Here is a 19,238-nt window from a genome sequence, read left to right as displayed (position 1 = left end):
TGTCGCTGAAACTGCTTCTCTGTCTCTGGATGGTGCTATGTAGAGGATGTTCAGAGTTTTCCATAATTGACTGTAGCCTACTCAGCGCCCTTCGCTCAGCTACCGATGTTAAACTCTCCAGTACTTTGCCCACGACAGAGCCACGCCATAGTGGGGTGTGTCAGGAATGGACAGGAGGAGGAGTATAGGAAACTGATACAGGACTTTGTGATATGGTGCAACTCAAACTACCTGCGTCTCAATATCACCAAGACCAAGGAGATGGTGGTGGACTTTAGGAGATCTAGGCCTCATATGGAGCCAGTGATCATTAATGGAGAATGTGTGGAGCAGGTTAAGACCTACAAGTATCTGGGAGTACAGTTAGACGAGAAGCTAGACTGGACTGCCAACACAGATGCCTTGTGCAGGAAGGCACAGAGTCGACTGTACTTCCTTAGAAGGTTGGCGTCATTCAATATCTGTAGTGAGATGCTGAAGATGTTCTATAGGTCAGTTGTGGAGAGCGCCCTCTTCTTTGTGGTGGCGTGTTGGGGAGGAAGCATTAAGAAGAGGGACGCCTCTCGTCTTAATAGAGGGCCTCATTCTTATCAAGTACACCTTTCCCAGAAAACAGCCTGTCTCAATTCACACTTGCCAGATCTTTCGTGATACCATCAAAATTAGCCTTTCTCCAACCAGAGGACCAGACCCATCCTTTACTATAATTACCCTAAACCTAATGGCAATATGATCACTAGATGCAAAGTGTTCCCCTACACAAACTTCTGTCAACTGTCCCGTCTCATTCACTAATAGGAGATCAAGTATTTGTTGTCTTGAGGTGTTTACTGTTTTGAGGAAAATTAGTGTTGATAAATTCCCAGAGGTGTTACCTCAGACCCCATGGGAGACTAGTGCAGAAATTGCAGGGGCTCTTTTTAAACATCTTTAACCACAGATGAGCTGCTGAAGGATTGGAGGACAGCTAATGTTGTTCCCTTTTTTTTAACTAAAGGGTCTAAGAATAAACCAGGAAATTAAATGCCAGTGAGCCTGACATCAGTAGTAGGTAAGTTATTGGAAGATATGCTAAGGGACTGGATATATAAGTGTTTGGATAGACGGGGACTGATTATGAATTGTCAACGTGGCTTAGTGCATGGGAGGTTTGCGTTTAACCAATCTTATCGAGTTTTCCGAGGAGGTTACCAGGAAAGTTGATGAAGGACAATAATCAGAATCAGGTTTAATATCACTGGCATATGTCGTGAAGTTAGTTAACTTTGCATTAGCAGCACAATGCAATACATAATAGCGAGAAAAGAAACTGTGAATTACAGTAAGAATATATATGTAATAATTATATTAAATAAGTGCAAAAACTAGAAATTAAAAAGTAGTGAAGTAGTGTTCATGGGTTCAATGTCCATTCAGAAATCAGATGGCAGAGGGGAAGAAGCAGTGGATGTTGTCCACATGCACTTTAGCAAGGTCTTTGATAAGGTCCCGCATGGGAGTTTGCATGGAAATTAAGTCATTTGACTTCCAGGATGCGGTAGTAAAATGGATTAGACATTGGCTTCGTGGGAGAAGCCAGAGAGTGGTAGTAATGGTTGCCTCTCTGACTTGAGCTTTGAGACTAACAGTGTGCTGCAGCAATCGGTGCTGGGTCTGTTGTTGTCATCTATATCGATGATCTGTACAATAATGTGTTCACTGCAAAAGCAAATTTTGACATCATCATTGGGGATGTAGTAGACAGCAAGGGAGATTTGCAGCAGGATCTGAACTAACTGGTAAAATGGGCTGAAAAATACCAGATGTAATTTAGTGCAGACAAGTGTGAGGTGTTGCACCTTGGGAGGACAAACCAGGGTAGTACTTACATGATGAATAGTAGGGCAGAGGAGTATGGTACAACAAAGGGATCTGGGAATATAGATCCCTAATTCCTTGAAAGTAGCATCACAGGTAGATAAGGTCATAAAGAAAGCTGTTGGCATACTGGCCTTCATAAAATGTTGAGTATATGAGTCGGAATATTATGTTGCAGTTGTACAAGACGTTGGAGAGGTCTAACTTGGAGTACTGTGTGCAGTTTTGGCCACTTACCTACAAGAAATATGTCAATGAGATTGAAATAGTGCAGAGAAAATTTGCAAGGATTTTGCCAGGACTTGAACTGAGTTAAAGGGAAAAGTTAAATAAGTTTGGACTTTATTCCCTGGAGCACAGGAGAATCAGGGGAGATTTGATAGAGGTATCCAAAATCATGAGGGGTATAAATTTGTTAAATGCAAGTAAGCTTTTGCCACTGAGGTTGGGTGAGATTAGAACTGGAAGTCATTGTTTAAGTGAGAAAGGTTGAAATGTTTAAGGGGAATATGAAGGTGATCCTCTTCACTCGGAATGTGGTGAGAATATGAAATGAGCTGCCAGCAAAATGGTGGATATGGGTTCAATTTCAACATTTAAGAGAAATTTGGATAGGTACAGGTTTGGGAGGGGTATGGAGCAGGTCGATGGGAGTAGGCAGATTAATAGTTCAGCACAGACTAGATGGGCTAAAGGGCCTGTTTCTGTGCTGTAGTATTCCATGACTCTAATTCATCAACTGAAATAACTTGCTCCTGTCTATCCAGTTCCTCCTGCTCCCCTACCACTAGATTCCCTCCCCTGCCCAGTCCATTACCCTTATTTGGTTCCATGCTCTCCTTCCTTTCCTAGCAGATTCTATCATCTGGACCCCTTTTTTTCCTCCAATGACTTCCCAACCTCCTCACTATTTGTCTGTCACCCCTCTTCAGCTAGATCTACCCCTTCCCGTCACTGGCTATTTAGGATATCCAATTAAAGAAACCCTGACTGTGGAAGGAAGCCAGGGCATTAGTTGCTGCTCCAATGAGCTGCTCATGCAATACCATTAATGATGGCTTACCAAGAATTAATGCATAGTTGGTAGCCTGATGGCTGACGTAAAATTTTAATACATAATTAAATAAACATACAAGGTGGCAAGAAGTTAGTAATTGATATTTGTCTTGGAGTAAATTTCAGGATATCTCTGCACTCTCTTGCCATTCCTGGATGATCAAGTTATTGTGACTTTTTTCCTGCTGTACTGACTATCTGAAAAGATGAGATCGGAATGTAGCACTTGCAGGCAATGATTAGATTTCAGCTTTTCTTTTCTTCGTTTAAAAAACCTGAACAGCAAACTGATGTCTTTGCATGTATCTTACAGCACTCACGCATATCTTGGATCACACGTTGGCATTTGCTTTCTTGATAATGATGAGCTGTAAAAGAAGCATAAAATAAAATTTCTGTGATCCTACATGTTCATCCAGTTTCTTTTCCTTGCAGGAGATCCCCATGGATGCCAACTGAGGAAAAGAAAGTTATTGGCAAATCATGTTTTATTAAGTTACTATTGATTACGAGTGTAATCCCCGCAAAAGTGAATGGATGATGCTGAAACTGCAGCCCTAAGATTACCTTTTTGTCATGATGGCTCTGGCAGTCTCAAGTAATCAGCTTTCTTATAAATACTATGTGACAGTTTGTTCTTTTTTAATACATTGAATTGTGTCTAGAAAAGGATTGAATCTGAAAAAAGTGATTGTTGAAATTAGTGAGGATACAGTTAGGCCTAGAAGATCCAGTTTTTACTTTTTAAATGTAACCTAAAATCCTATTCAGAATATGGGTGTGTTGAACTCTCCACTTCACTAATAAGTTGTTCTGGCAAACATTTCTGTAAGGTCATGAATAATGCTACAGAAGTTTTTAACCAATGCTGGAAGGTAAGCCACATCTGACCAAGGAACATTGCATTACCGAAATTATTTTCTGTCATTTACAAGTTGTATTAGAGATGAAATTTTTTTCAATACCCACGTGTGGCTGTTTAATAAAAGCATAATGCATTACCATTGATCTTAATGAGATTAAAAAAGCTGCATAATAAAGTCATGTATGATAGATAAAAGAGAATAAAATGAATGACAGGCTGATGTGAGTAAAGCATTTCAAAAGAAAAGGGAACATTGAATTTCACCTTGGAGACACTTCTGTATTTCACAGGCTTGCTTTTGGCAGGGATCTTTGGTAGACATTATGGACCTGAGAGGAAAAAAAAAGAGCAGTCATTCATAATATTTTCTATTTTTAATACAATTATCTCATTTCCTTTGACCCTTCTGAAAGGCTGATCCTCTTGGAAAATATCTGCCATCCAAGAATATTAAACACCTTATGCACATGTAAAGACATCAAAAAATAAAGTGCTGAAACAGTGAAGGTAAAACTGGATAGACCACCTGGGCACCAGATCCTGACACTACAAAGTCAATTACAGCTTGGAAGACCATGCAAAGTTCTTGTCACAAAATTTAAGGGCAACTGATTCAATTGGGAGCTATAAGTTAGCAATTGTATGATATAATCATATAGAATTATATTTTGCAGCTGGTGTCCATGTATCTCCATTACAATTGTTGGGCATATCCTGTCATAAAGAATGGACAGAGGCAAAGACACAGTAATATAGTATGTGGAGGTGGTCATCAACATTAATTCCAAACAGTATGAAGTCTCATGTCATCAAGTTAATTGTGGGCATGGAAACCAAAACAAATATTCAATCTGTCTTAGCCAGTCTTACTACCGCCAATATGTACTTAGCCATGTTGTACAACACGTGGATGAAGCACTGAAAGTAGCAAGAATACATTGATCTGTTCGCAAAGAAGGCATCCCAGTGGCTCTACTCTAAAAGGAGATCGAGGAGATTTGGTTTGTCACCAACATCTCTTGCAAATTTCTAGATTTATGATGGAGAGCATTCTAATTGGTTGCATCACAGCATGGTGTGAAGCCATCAAATGTCCAGGATTGCAAGAAGTTGCAGAGAGTTGCAGGCTCAGCCAGTTCCATCATGGGCACAACCCTCCCTGCCATCGAGGACATCTCTAAGGGGTGGTACCTGCTTGTGTTACTTCCATCAGGTAGGAGGTACAGGAGCCTGAAGATACAGATTCATTGTTTTAGGAACATACACAAATGCTGGAGGAACTCAGCTAGTCAGGCAGCATCAATGGAGGGGAATAAACAACTGATGTTTCAGGCTGACAGCCTTTATCAAGTCCTCTTAATAAGGAGTGTGAGATAAATAGCCCAAAATGAGACATTAAAGGGACACCTGCAGCAGGTGAATTGTATTCATCAAAAAAATTGTTAACCTCACATCTTGGCACATTTCTCACCCTACCATTACATAAACTCCAGCACTTCCTTAATCAGAGGTATACTGTTACTGCAATGCTACATTCCCAAAACCTGAGACCCCCAACATCACAAATTTTTTAAACAAAATATACCTTATTCAAAAATAAAATTATATACAATAAACCATTCAATGACTCTCAATCCTTTACAAATGTTTCCTTTACGGTCTTTACAGTTTCACACTTTTCGCCACCCGCGTGGCACTCTGTAATTCCATATTAACATTCCCTTGTTGAGGGGTATACACCCCACCCCCTACCCTCAACTCCTGCAGGAGAAGAACCCTAGACTGTGGTCCTTCCCCATCGGGCCCTTGCGGTGGCTGCATGAAGTTTCAGTGCGTCCCTCAGCACGTACTCCTGCAGCCGAGAATGTGCCAGTCAGCAGCATTCTCCCACGGACATCTCCATGTGCTGGTAGACCATCGAGTTTCGGGCCGACCAAAGAGCGTCTTTGACCGAGTTGATGATCTGCCAGCAGCACCGGATGCTGGTCTCCGTGTCTGTCCCCGGGAACAGCCCGTAGATCAGAGAGTCCTCTGTTACGCAGCTGCTGGGGATGAACCTCTACACTGTCCCTTCCATCCTCCTCCACACCTTCTCCGCGAGCCCACAGTGTGCAAAGAGGTGGGTCACCGACTCCCCCTCACTGCAGTCCTCCCGTGGGCAGCAGGATGTGGAGACGACGTTCTGGGCGTACAGGAGGGATCTGATTGAGAGGGCTCCTCTCACCGCCAGCCAGGCGAGGTCTTGGTGCCTGTTGGTGAGGTCTGGCGATAAGGCATTTTGCCAGATGGAGCAGGTATGGAGAACTCCACAATAAATAAGTTCTCTTCCAGCCTTAAGCAATACATTGCCAGTCCTCCAAAATACTAGTCAAAATCCTACCATTCTCGATCTAAGTTGTGGTGGACGCACATCAAATACAAGTGTTCCACATACTGTGAGGGCAATTTATTGCCCCACAGATGTTTAGAAGCTGTGTAGCTTTCGTTGAATCTAATTACCACCGCTGCTGCTGGAAGTTGGCAATGCCCAAGTAAAATTTACACATTTACATTAGAATGGTGAGAACGATTAGCAAGCTATTGGTTTTATTGATTTCCATGTTACCCTCACCGAAAAAAAAACACTAAGTCCATTTATCTGAACTTTTCAATTACTTTTGCATTTTGCTAAAGTCAGACTTTGGACCTGAATTGACTTCAATACGAACGTCAGGGCCCCAGAGAATATTCAGAAACAGAAGGATCTTTGTGTATAGGAATATAGGTCACTTTATATACAAAATGATAGATCTAGTGGATAAAATGAACAAATTATGTGGGATCCTTGCCTTTATGAACCGGAGCATAGAATACAACAAAATGGAGGTCGTGGTACAGCTTTGGAAAACTTTGTTATCTGTCTCAGTGCAGGGAATGCCACACCGCATGCATTGTGACTTGCTGTCAAACCATGGAAAGCATTTTTAAGTTGTCCGTACGAAATTGAAAATCTTTGGCAGTGGTAAGGGAGAAAAGAACTGAAGTTCCAGATTGTAAACATAGAATTACGCAGCAGACAATTTTGGGGAAAAACAAAAAATTTAAAGAGCCATTTATAAATAGTAGAAATTTCAATGATTCACAAAATCCTATGGAGCCACCCCTCGCACTTTGTGTTACAAAGATTGCTACAAGAAAAATACTAAAGCCCAGTTTTGAGCTACAATCTACCCTCCCTATACTTATTAATGTGACATTGGACGGAGAGTTAAACTGCAAATCACATCTTGGGGTCTCAAGATGCACACATGAATGCGGCGTTTTCATGAGCGGCTTTTGCCCTTTGTTTTTCAAAGTGTGATAGATCAACTTCGCAGTTACCTCAACTTGTCATTTCAGCTGCAACTGTTTCCGTAACAACAGGACCGGAGATACGGTGTCACCTAAAACTAGGTTCGTGCTCGTCCCAGAAGGAACGGATGAGAATAATTAAAATCTTGTCAAACGTCCAACGTAACATACAAAATTCTCTCAACCCCACCCCCGCCCGTCCGTAGAAATGGAAAAACTCCACATTATAACTTGTTGTTTGTGTCAGAGTCGCAGCTTCAGTTGGAAAATGCCCCGGAACTGCGTCGCAGCCTGTGTTTTCCAACCGACGCCAACTGTTTCCCTTGCTGCCGGGAAGATAGAATATCCGGTTTCGATAAATCGATTTTAGACTCGATTTGCAGCGGTTATCGGGCAGACATGGCGGTGTGTGGGGTTCACCTGGACTCTGATGCCTTCCTCGTATGTTTGAATCACGCTCTGTCCACAGAAAAAGAGGAAGTGATGGGCCTCTGTATTGGAGAGGTACAAATCCCTTAGCAGCCAGGCCGGGCGACCGTCACCCTAGCAACCGCGCGCCCCTCCGACCAACCCTAACCCTCCCCTTAGTAACGGGGCTGGCTTCTTTCTCGCAGCTTCTCATCCCGCGGCACAGCAATGAAAACCGTCGCCTTAGGGACAGAGTACGTGGCCTCGCAACCAGGCCACTGTACCGACGCCAAGGCAGCAACCGCTGTTCGGTTCCCACTGGACCGACGGTCCTTCAGTGGGCTGTTCATGATGAGCAGAGGGGGTGATTATTTGCCCTATCCTATGCTGGCGTCAGGTAAAAGTCCCATTCAATTAACGAGAAAGCAAACAAGCCTTCTAGAAAGCGAAAACCAAGGAGAGAGTTGCCAATGCATTTTAGACCCCCCCCCCCAGTGAAATTGTACAAACAGTTGTTAATTATTCAATTATGTTGATATCGTGTAGAAAGTGGCAGTTTGGAACTTGTGAGAAGCAGGTGACTATGAGCTAAAGACTTTCAAAAGATTTCCAGCATTTGAGTAGAGAATGATTACACTAATCATCAAAACTCACATTTTGCTCCATCATCTTCCAGAATAATAGAAGATTTAGATCTTCATTATAAATCAATCTGATAAGCTTTTTTTATACATTTCTGCTCTTCCCTCAGATTCACATACGGTAGTTAATTTCTTTCCCTTTTTCTCAACTCTCGATCCCTATTTCTTGGGGCAGGTTAGTGATTGCAGCTGCATTGATTTCATCTTGGTACCTTTAAGGATCCTTTTCTTTTTCTTTAGAATAACTGTCTCTATCACATCAGTTTTGACAAAGCAATCTTCCATGCTGGCACTGCTGATATGTCTTTCCTCTTCCACTGTATAGGATTCAGAAGAGTAGCCAGCCAATTTCTCACACATCTGATCTTCCCTCTTTCCTAAGAAAATGATGATCGTATTCTTCTATTTTTTGCCTTCTAGTCTCTACATTCATCAGATCATTTCTTACCATTTCTTGCATCTCTGGTGAACTACCATCTCCTTTCTCCTCCTCTTGGGACAACTGTCCTTTTGATCTTCTAACAGTGTCCAGAGACCATAAACATTTTGTTTTTTTGTGAAATACAAATTTATTTGTGCATTTTAAAAGTCCTGTACTATATTCAATGCTCATGGATTTTTACATTGTGGAAACCATTGCAGAACAGATGACAATGTAATTCAATTCATGTGTGTGACTTTGAGCTTCTGATAACCTGTCTCTTTAATTCTCTGTCATGCTAGCCTGACCTTCTGATCCTGGGCTACTGCACTGTTCCAATAATATATGATGTAATTTTTCAATGAGTTACAGCTTAGGTTCAATATTTGCAACAATTTTTAATAATAATTCTGTAATCCTCATATGGACTTGTTTTTGTCTTTTTACTTGTCTCATTACCGCACCTTGTCACCTGCACCATCATTGCTTGTGTTATATTATTTAAGAAACATCAATTTTTCCATGCAGGGGCACTCACCATATTCTTCCAGTGCTCTTTCAATTAGAGGTTGGTTTGAGAGAGCAAGAGAGCAATAAATATTATCCCCTGTTCAAAAAACAAGGCAGGGCTAAGCAGCGTAACAACAGAGATGTTGTTTGATCTTGATGTGGGAAAGCTTTGAGAAGTGTTAATCTGAAACAGGGTTAATGGGTCACCTGGAGAAAAATGGGTTGATTAAGATAAAGCAGCCTGAATATTTAAGGCAAATATATATATTTTTAACAAACTTGGCACTTTTTGATGAGATAATGGATAGAGTTGTTGTGGTCATGCCATTGATGTGGTATGCATAGATTTGCAGATACCATATAATAGACTTAATAGCAGAGGTGAAACACATGGCACAGAAAGGACATTTGGTAATTGGCTAAGTAACAGTTAGTAGAAGGTTGTGGTGAATAGTTGCTTCGAAATGAGATGGTGAGCAAGCCCATAAGATATAGGACTGAGCTAGGCATTTAGCCCATCGAGTCAGTTCTGCCAGTTCATCATGACTGATCCATTTTCCTCTCAACCCCAATCTCCTGCCTTTTCCTCCTATCCCTTCACTAATCAAGAATCTATTAACCTCTGCCTTAAATATACCCAATGACTTGGCCTTCACAGCAGCTTGTGGTAATTATTTTCACAGATTTGCTACTCTTTGGCTAAAGAAATTCCTCCTAATCGCCATTCTAAATGGATGTAACTCTATTCTGAGGCTGTGTCATCTGGTCTTAGACTCCCCACCATAGGAAACATCTTCTCCACATCCACTCCATCAAGGCCTTTCAACATTCAATATTTTTCAATGAGATTCCGCCCCTCCCCATTCTTCTTAATTCCAGTGAGTACAGACCCAGAGTTATCAAATGCTCCTCATATGATAAACCTTCCAATCCCAGGATCATTTTTGTCAACCTTTGAACTTTCTCCAACATCAGCACATCCTTTCTTAGATAAATCCTTGCTTTTAAATCCTAGTCCTCTCAAAATGAATGCTAGCATTGCATTTGCCTTCCTCATCACCAACTCAAACTGCAAATTAACCTTTAGGGAATCCTGCACAAAGATTCCCAAGTTCCTTTGCACCTCAGAGTTTTGAATTTTCTCTCCATCTAGGCTTTTATTTCTTCTTCCAAAGTGCATAACCATACACTTCCAGCCACTATATTTCATCTGCCATTTCTTTGCCCATTCTCCTAATCTATGTCTTTTTGTAGCCTCTCTGCTTCCTCAACGTTACCTTACACTCCACCTATCTTTGTATCTTCTGCAAACGTGGCCATAAAGTCTTCAATCCTGCCATCCAAATCATTGACATATAAGTAAAAAGAAGCAGTCCCAACACAGAACCTTGTGGAGTACCACTAGTCACCAGCAGTGAACCAGAAAAGATTACCTTTATTCCCACTCATTGCCTCTTGCCTCCTGCCAATCAGCCAATGCTTCATCCGTGCTTAGTATCTTTCCTGTAATACCAGAGCTCGTAGTTTGTTAAGCAGCCTTCTGAAAATCCAAGTACACAACATTCACCAATTCTCCTTTGTATATTCTGCTTGTTATTTCTTTCAAGAATTCCAACAGATTTGTCAGGCAATGTTTTTCCTTAAGGAAACTATGTTGAATTCGACCTATTTTATCATGTGCCTCCAAGTACCCCGAAACCACATTCTTAACAATCAACCCCAGCATCTTCCCAACCACTGAGGTCAGAATAATAATTTCCTGCAATTTCCTTTCTTTTGCCTCTTTCCTATCTTGGAGTGACATTTACAATTTCCCAATCCTCCAGAATTCATTGATTCTTGAAAGATCATTACTAATGCCTCCACAGTCTTTTCAGTCACCTCCTTCAAAATTCTGGTGTGTAGCATTAGTCCAGGTGACTTATCTACCTTTAGATCTTTCAGTTTCCCAAGCGCCTTCTCCCTATTAATGGCAGTTTCACATACTCCTGCCACTCTCAAACTTCCAGCATGCTGTTAGTGTCTTCCACAGTGAAAGTTGACACAAAATACTTATTGTTTGTCCGCCATTTCTTTGTCCCCAATTACTACCTCTCCAGCATAATTTTTCAGCAGTCTGAAATCTACTCTCACCTCTTTTACACTTTATATATCTGAAGAAACTTTTGGTATCTTCTTTAATATTATTAGCTTGCTAATCTTTGTATTCCATCTTTTCCTCCTTTATGACTTTTTTAGTTGCATTTTGTTTTTTTAAAAGCTTCCTAATCCTCTTAACTTTCCACTAACTTTTGCTCTATTATATACCCCCTTTTGGCTTTTATTTTGACTTTGACTTCTCTTGTCAGCCACGGTTGTGTTATCCTGCTTTTAGAACACCTTTTCTTCTTTGGTATGTATTTATCCTGCGCCTTCCAATTGCTCCTAGAAACTCCAGCTATTGATGCTCTGCCGTCATCCATTCCAATCAGTTTTGGCCAGCTCCTCTCTCATGTCTCTGTAATTCCTTTCACTCCACTGTAATACTGATATATCTGACTTTAGCTTCTACTTCTCAAATTGCAGGGTGAGTTCAATCATATTATGATCACTTGTCCCTAAGTGTTCTTTTGCCTTACGTTCTCTAATCAATTCTGGTTCATTGCACAATACCCAATCCAGAATAGTTGATCCCCTAGTAGGCTCAACCACAAGCTGCTCTAAAAAGCCACTCATAGGCATTCTAGAGGGCTCTGGTGAGACCACACCTGGAGTATTGTGTGCACTTTTGGTCTCCAAATTTGAGGAAGGACATTCTTGCTATTGAGGGAGTGCAGCGTAGGTTCACAAGGTTAATTCCCGGGATGGCGGGACTGTAATATATTGAAAGATTGGAGTGACTGGGCTTGTATACACTGGAATTTAGAAGGATGAGAGGGGATCTGATTGAAACATATAAGATTATTAAGGGATTGGACACGCTAGAGGCAGGAAACATGTTCCCGATGTTGGGGGAGTTCAGAACTAGAGGCCACAGTTTAAGAATAAGAGGTAGGCCATTTAGAACAGAGTTCAGGAAAAACTTTTTCACCCAGAGAGTTGTGGATCTATGAAATGCTCTGCTTCAGAAGGCAGTGGAGGTCAATTCTTTGGATGCTTTCAAGAAAGAGTTAGATAGAGCTCTTAAAGATAGCAGAGTCAACGGATATGGGGAGAAGGCAGGAACAGTTGTGGATGATCAGCCATGATCACATTGAATGGTGGTGCTGGCTCGAAGGGCTGAATGGCCTACTCCTGCACCTATTGTCTATCACTCCGGTTTCCATCCCCCTGCCAAACCCTCCTGAACAGCTCTAACAAACCTTCCCACAAAAATAATGGTGCCACTCAGGTTCAGGTGTAACCCATCTCTTTTGTACAGGTTGTTCCTTCCCCAGAAGAGCTCTGAATGATCCAGAAATCTGAACTCCTACCCCCCACCCCCTACCCCCACCATGCATTCATCTGCCTAATCATCCTATTCTTACTCTCACTGGTGTATGGCACAGTCAGCAATCCAGAGATTACTACCCTAGGGGACCTCCTTTTCAGCTTTCTACCTAGCTCCCTAAATTCTCTCTTCAGGACCTCCTCACCTTTCCTACCTGCAGTGATGCTTGAAAGTTTATGAACACTGTAGAATTTTCTCTTTCTGCATAAATATGACCTAAAATGTGATTAGATCTTCACGTAAGTCCTAAAACTAGATAAAGAGAACCCAATGAAATAAGTTACACAACAAATGTTATACTTGTTCATTTATTTATTGAGAAAAATTATCCAATATTACATGTATCTGTTGAAAAAACTATGTGAACGTCTTTTCTAAAAAAAATCCTATTTGGAGTCAGATGTTCCAATCAATGAGATGAGATTAGAGGTGTGGGTTGTAGAGGTGCCCTGTCTTATAAAAAAGACACACAAAGTCAGGTTACTGACAGAGTCTGCACTTGTCAAGAAAGATCTGTTTGTGTACCATGCTTCAATCAATATAATTTTCAGAGGACCTTGGAAGAAGAATTGTAGAGATATACGAAGTTGGAAAAGTCTACAAAAACATTTCTAAAGACTTAAGTGTTCATCAGTCCATAGTGAGAAAATTGTCTACAAATGGAGGAAATTCAGTACTGTTGCTACTCTCCCTGGGAGTGGGCATCCCGCTAAGATCACACCAAGAGCACAATGTGCAATGCTGAAGGAGGTGAAAAAGAACTGAAGGGTAACAGCAAGAGACCTGCAGAAATCTCTAGAACTTGCTAAAGTTTCTGTTCATGTGTCCACAATAGGAAAGACACTGAACAAGAAGCGTGTTCATGAAAGGATACCACTGCTCTCCAGAAACACATTGCTGCACATCTCAAGTTTGCAAAAGACCACCTGGATGTTCTACAATGCTTCTGGAACAATGTTCTGTGGACAGATAAGGCAAAACTTTTTGGCAGTAGTGCACGTTGCTATGTTTGGAGGAAAAAGGGCACTGTACACCAACGCCAAAACCTCATCCAAGCTGTGAAGCATAGTGGAGGAAGCATCATGGTTTGGGGCTGCCTCAAGGTCTGGAGAGCTTGCTGTCGTTGAGGGAACAATGAATTCAAAATCTTATCAAGATACTTTACACGAGAATGTCAGAGTAGCAGTCCATCGCCTGAAGTTGGATAATGGTTTAACAAGACAATGATCCAAAAGACAAGAGTAAATCAACAACAGAATAAAGAGGAAAATTAGTGAGTTGGAATGGCTGAGTTAGCATCCTGACTTTAATCCTATAGAAATTGTGTGGAAGGATCTGAAACAAGCAAGGAAGCCCACCAACATCCCCGATTTGAAGCAGTTTTGTAAGGAAGAATGGCCTAAAATTCTTTCAGGCTGATGTGCAGGATTGATCAATAGTTACTGGAAATGGTTGGTTGAAGTTACTGCTATACAACGGGGTCACACCAGTTACTGAAAGCAAAGGTTCACATTTTTCAACAAATATATGTAATATTGAATCATTTTCTTCAATAAATAAATGAACAAGTATAATAATTTTTGTATTATTTATTTAATCAGGCTCCCTTTATCTAGTTTTAGGACTTGCATAAAGATCTGATCACATTTTAGGTCATGTTATGCAGAAATAGAATTGTACAGGGTTCACAGACCCTAGCACCACTATATGTCATTGGTACCAATATGTAGCAGGACTTCTGGCTGCGCACCCTCCCCTTTTAGAATGCAGTGGACCTGATCTGAGACATCCTTGACCCTGGCAGCTAAGAGGCAACATACCATCTGGATGTCTCCATCATGTCCACAGAATCGCATCTCCATACCTCTAGCTATGGAATCTCCTGCCACTACTGCAATCCTTTTCACCTCTCTTTTGAGCCACAGCCCTAAAATCAGTGCCAGTATCCCAGCTGTTGCAGCTCCCCTGGTAGGTTGTTCTCCTCAACAGTATCCAAAGTGGTATACTTATTACTGAGGTGAACAGCCACAGGTACTTTGCACTGGCTGGTCATTTCATTTACTTCTCCTGACAGTCACCTACCTTCTGTAACCTAGGGGTGACTATCTCCCTGTAGTTTCTATCACTTCTTCAGTCTCCCATATGAGCCAATCGTCATCAAGCCGCAGCTTCAGTTCCTTAATACGTTCTCTGAGATGGTACACCTTGTGCAGATGTAGTTATCCTGGAGACTGGAGGGCTCCCAGAGTTCCCACATCTCATACACCAAACAAAACACAGCCCCTGATGTGAGATCATTCTCACTGAGCTAATTGTGCCCTAACAGATGAGGAGTGAAGAATTAAGAAGAAGGAACTTACTAAGTCAGATGATCCAAAGCCACTTCAACACTGGCCCACTCACACAATGGCAGCTCTGCTTGCCCCTGCCTTATTTTTATTCATCTTTTCTAATGAATCCTGCTCACTGATAGGGCACAGTACAACTCCCAGGATTAATTTTAAGATCATATTTAATTTGTATTAATGACCTTGACATGGAATGCAACTAACTGTTTCTAAATTTGTGGCAGACACAAAACTTTGTAGCATGTGAATCGTGTGAGTGGATTGTAATAGATTGAATTGGGATAGCTGCAGATTAGGAGAATGGGCAGACATGGGGCAGATGAAGTTTAATGTAAGGAGATGCAGTTTTGGAGGAAGAATGAGGACCTGTGATATAGAGTTATCTAAAATGGTTCAAAGTAAGATGTATTATCAGAGTACTTGCATGTCACCACATTACAACCCTGAGATTCCTTTACTATGGGTGTACTTAGCAAATCTATAGAACAATAACTGTAAACATCAGGAACTGTAAACTGCAAACTGAGCAATTACAAATAGCAATAAATAGCAAGCATGAATTGACAATATAACAGAGTCCTTAAAGGAGTGTAGCTGTCTCCTTTTGTTCAAGAGCCTGATGGTTGAGGGCTAGTAACTGTTCTTGAACCTTGTGGTACGAGTTTTGAGGCTCTTGTACCTTCTACCTGATGGCAGCAGCGAGAAAAGAGCATGGCCTGGGTGGTAAGGATGTGGGTTGCAGGAGCAGAAAAACTTGGAGTTATGTATGTACAAATAATTGCAAATTCCAGGGCATACTCAATTCTGGGCTTTATTAATAGAGGCCATACAATATAAAAGCAAGGAAGTCATGGTGAACGTTTATAAAACCCTCTTCCTACCTTGTCTGGAATATTGTGATCAATTCTGGTTATCTCATTATAGTAAGAAAATGAAATAGTTGGTTTACAGGAATCAAACCTTCTTGTTAAATGAACACTGAGTGTTGTATGAAGAGAATCACCTTTCATTCTTCTGAACTTCATTGATCATAGCTTTATCTAATGGAATCTCTCCTTGCGCAATAATGCACTCATCCCAGGAATCAGTCCAGTAAATTTATACTGCACTTTTATATTGCATCTTTTTATGGAGATTGAAAGTGCAAAAGCCACAGGAATTTAAATTTGATCACATTTCATATACACTTGTGTGCACATGTTTGTACTTAATGGTTATTGGGGGTGGTCATGTATCAACTTCCAGTGGTGGCCATTTGCAGGGTTTTACCTAAAACATGTGCAATTGCTACAAAACTTGTTTTCTTTTACAGTTCAATCTCCTTTGAAGGAAGGCCAACGTACCATTTGCCTTTCTGATTACTTGCATGTTAACTTTCTGCATTTTATGTACCTGTACACTTAGAACCATCTGTATTCCTCTATTCTGCTACTACTCTTAACCAAATTAATAAACTGACATTATACTCCATCTGCTACCTTTTGTCTCTTCTCATACTCTGTTTAGCTCTGTAGATACATTACATCTTCCGCAATGCTTATGTTTTTCACCTACCATCAGCAAACATGAGTAGAGTAAATCCATTTCTCTAGACATTAATGATAACTGATTTCCCAGTATTGGTCCTTTTCATTGCCCACGAGTAAATGCTTTCCAGCTAAAAATGATTATCCCTGCTTTATTTTTGTCATGCCCATCAACCATTCTATCCATGAAAATATTTTCTTCCTGATCCTAAAGTTCTTATTTTGTACAAGAATCATTGTGTGGCAGATTATCTATTAACTCGTAAATTAATTTTTGTTTCTCTGGCTATTTGTGAGTCTACTTTACACAACGGAGTGCAGTGTGACACCTGTGACAGACTAAGAAGTAAATAAAAGATAATTAATGAGTTTCTTCACATTTTCTTAGGTTGACACAAGCAGGATTGTTCACATACATTCTGTTATCATCCTCCGTCGCTCAGATAAGCGCAAAGATCGGGTGGAAATTTCTCCAGAGCAACTTTCTGCAGCCTCTACTGAAGCCGAGATATCCTTTCAGTTTTTGCATGGTGGAGATTGCTATTGTGAAAAGTTCACTGTTTCACAACATGTTCTTGTTATTTATTTCCAGAATGTGCCAAATTATCTGCTACAAATATTGTAAGATTTTTTCTCCAGTATTTTCACAAGGTGGCTAAATATTAGGGAATGAGGAACTTTTGAACCTCATCAGACAGCCCCAGTTGCGATACAGTACACATTTGATGGGCAGTAAGGGGAGAGATTTTAGGTATAAACAAGTTTGTTATTTGCTGAATAAAACTTCTAGGATGCAGATAAACTCGTATTAAACAATAAAATCAAAATATGATGCAGACAATTTTTAAAGTTTTCTGGAAAACACTAGAAATTAATGTCAAATTTATTCAAAAACATCCATTCTTACATTTTCTATGTAAATCAGTGAAATTTACATTTTATGTACATTAAGGTGTTACTATAGGAAAGCTGTAAGGAGAGTTGCAGACTTGGAAAATAATAGTGTTCTAGGATTCTGGAAGAATGTCTGTAATAAAGTTAGATGACATTATTTTATTATCTTTAACTTAGATTTTGCACAGATTAGCTGATATGACTGGTCACCCAATGAGAGTGGTGGGATGGTATCATTCTCATCCACATATTACTGTATGGCCTTCACATGTAGGTAAGTGAATGACTGAATTGCACAATGAGTAACCATGGTTTGATTTGCCTTGTGCAAGCAATTTAAAGTATTCCTTGTTTGCAGTGTCTTTTGCACCTCACTGACATTCAATTCTGTAGATGTTGACAGCTCACTGGAATGGATTTTAACTTACTGATTTATCTTTCATTGTATATCCTGGAAACATTCAATGGGTCAGGAAGCACCTTTGGAAAGAGAAACAGAGTTGACCTTTCCGGTTAAGTCCGGAAAGGAGTAAACAAGTTATCTTTAAATTGCAGGGAGGGTGGGGACAAGGTAAAGAAGAACAAAGGGAATAATATCTCTGGTAAGTGAGGCCAGGTTCACTGTGGACAATAAGATATAAGCTAACTCATCAGGTGCATGGGTTTATGTTGGCAATTAGAGAAAGAGGATTTGAGCAAAGGTAAATACATATTATAAAATGAGCACTATTAGAGAGTGAGAACTTAAACAGAGGAATATAAAAGTTTCAAAATATAGAGCTGTAGGACATGCCTGATAGGAAGTAAAAACTGATCCAATATCATAGGTAGATTAGCCAGTTCTAATACCGATAGAAAGCAAGTTTTTTAAAGTTGTAACATTTGTTATTGAGTCTAAAAATTTGCCTAGATGGAAGATGAGATACTGTTCATCAAGGCATTGTTATAATAGTGTAACAGATCAGAATCACATTGGTCATGACAGTGAGATTGACAATAAAGATGAAGATGCAGAGAGAAATTGAAATAAAGCACCCTATGTTTAGTCTACAGAATGATTCTAAACTTCCTGTTGGCTACCAATTTAATACAGCAGAAACTGTTAGTGTTCTCTCTTCACTTTTCACTGAGCCCCTTTGGAGCATTTTTGTTGATTTCCTAGATAGAGAAACATAGAAAACCTACAGCACAATACAGGCCCTTCGGCCCACAAAACTGTGCCGAGCATGTCCTTATCTTAAAAATTACCTAGGGTTACCCATAACCCTCTATTTTTTTGAGCTTCATGTACCTGTCCAGGAGTCTCTTAAAAGACCCTATTGTATCTGCCTCCACCACCATTACCTAAAATAATGTAGTAATTAATAATTGTAGTTATTGAAAATAATGTTTTAGCTAAATGTTTCTGTTAACTAGTTAGTCGGTTTTTCAAATACCACGATGCACGTCACTAATTTACGTCACCTCACCTTTCCTGTTCCAGTTTGTACAGCTGCATCACGGCGGCAGCCATCTTTGGCGGTCAGTGTTCATATCGTACAGTTTACAAAGATCTGTTTCAAATCCTGTATATAGCTTACTAAGTTTTTATTGAAAAAAATATCGATTCACTATGTCGAATTGAAGCGCAAAAGAACTGCAAATTTGTTTTAAAGTTGAATGGCTTAACAAAATAGTAGAAACTGCTACACCGAAAGCTCATGAGGTCATGAACGTTCAGCTATGAGAAATATTTATGTATGATTCGGATACTGGAGTTATCTATTTGTGTTGTCGTGATGTGAAAGTTGCTGGAGAATTTGCTAGTGGAAAGAAGTGGGATGATATTTGGAAACTTGACTTTTTGAAGCGTCATTTGGCAAGTAAATTGACTTCAAAATGAACAGTTTTGCGACCTTGCACAGTTGATGGAC

The 19,238-nt window shown here is 40.3% G+C and overlaps 2 protein-coding genes across 3 annotated transcripts in view; one reads left to right on the top strand and one right to left on the bottom strand.

Moving 5' to 3' along the window:
• Nucleotides 1-2,949: 2,949 nt before the first annotated feature.
• cmc4 (C-x(9)-C motif containing 4 homolog (S. cerevisiae)) lies at nt 2,950-7,803 on the bottom strand. Of its 2 annotated transcripts, none has more exons than XM_073058333.1 (3): nt 7,529-7,803; nt 4,043-4,107; nt 2,950-3,281 (listed from the first exon to the last, which is right to left on the bottom strand). In XM_073058333.1, the coding sequence occupies exons 2-3, from the start codon at nt 4,098-4,100 to the stop codon at nt 3,160-3,162; spliced, it is 180 nt and encodes a 59-aa protein (XP_072914434.1). In that variant the 5' UTR covers nt 4,101-4,107; nt 7,529-7,803; the 3' UTR covers nt 2,950-3,159. The 2 variants fall into 2 exon arrangements, with proteins under 2 accessions (XP_072914434.1, XP_072914433.1); XM_073058332.1 differs by lacking the exon at nt 7,529-7,803 and adding an exon at nt 7,139-7,422.
• The window catches only part of brcc3 (BRCA1/BRCA2-containing complex, subunit 3), a 25,652-nt gene continuing 13,807 nt past the window's right edge, over nt 7,394-19,238 (top strand). The window contains exons 1-3 of the mRNA XM_073058330.1: nt 7,394-7,612; nt 16,820-16,940; nt 17,513-17,599. Of these exons, the coding sequence (XP_072914431.1) occupies nt 7,508-7,612; nt 16,820-16,940; nt 17,513-17,599 (313 nt within the window). The 5' untranslated portion in view covers nt 7,394-7,507. The remainder of the gene's footprint in view (nt 7,613-16,819; nt 16,941-17,512; nt 17,600-19,238) is intronic.

Source organism: Hemitrygon akajei, chromosome 10 (assembly GCF_048418815.1).
Source record: "Hemitrygon akajei chromosome 10, sHemAka1.3, whole genome shotgun sequence".
NCBI classification, from domain to species: domain Eukaryota; kingdom Metazoa; phylum Chordata; class Chondrichthyes; order Myliobatiformes; family Dasyatidae; genus Hemitrygon; species Hemitrygon akajei.
The sequence above is the reverse complement of the archived record's forward strand: the minus strand, read 5'-3'. Positions and strand labels throughout refer to the sequence as shown.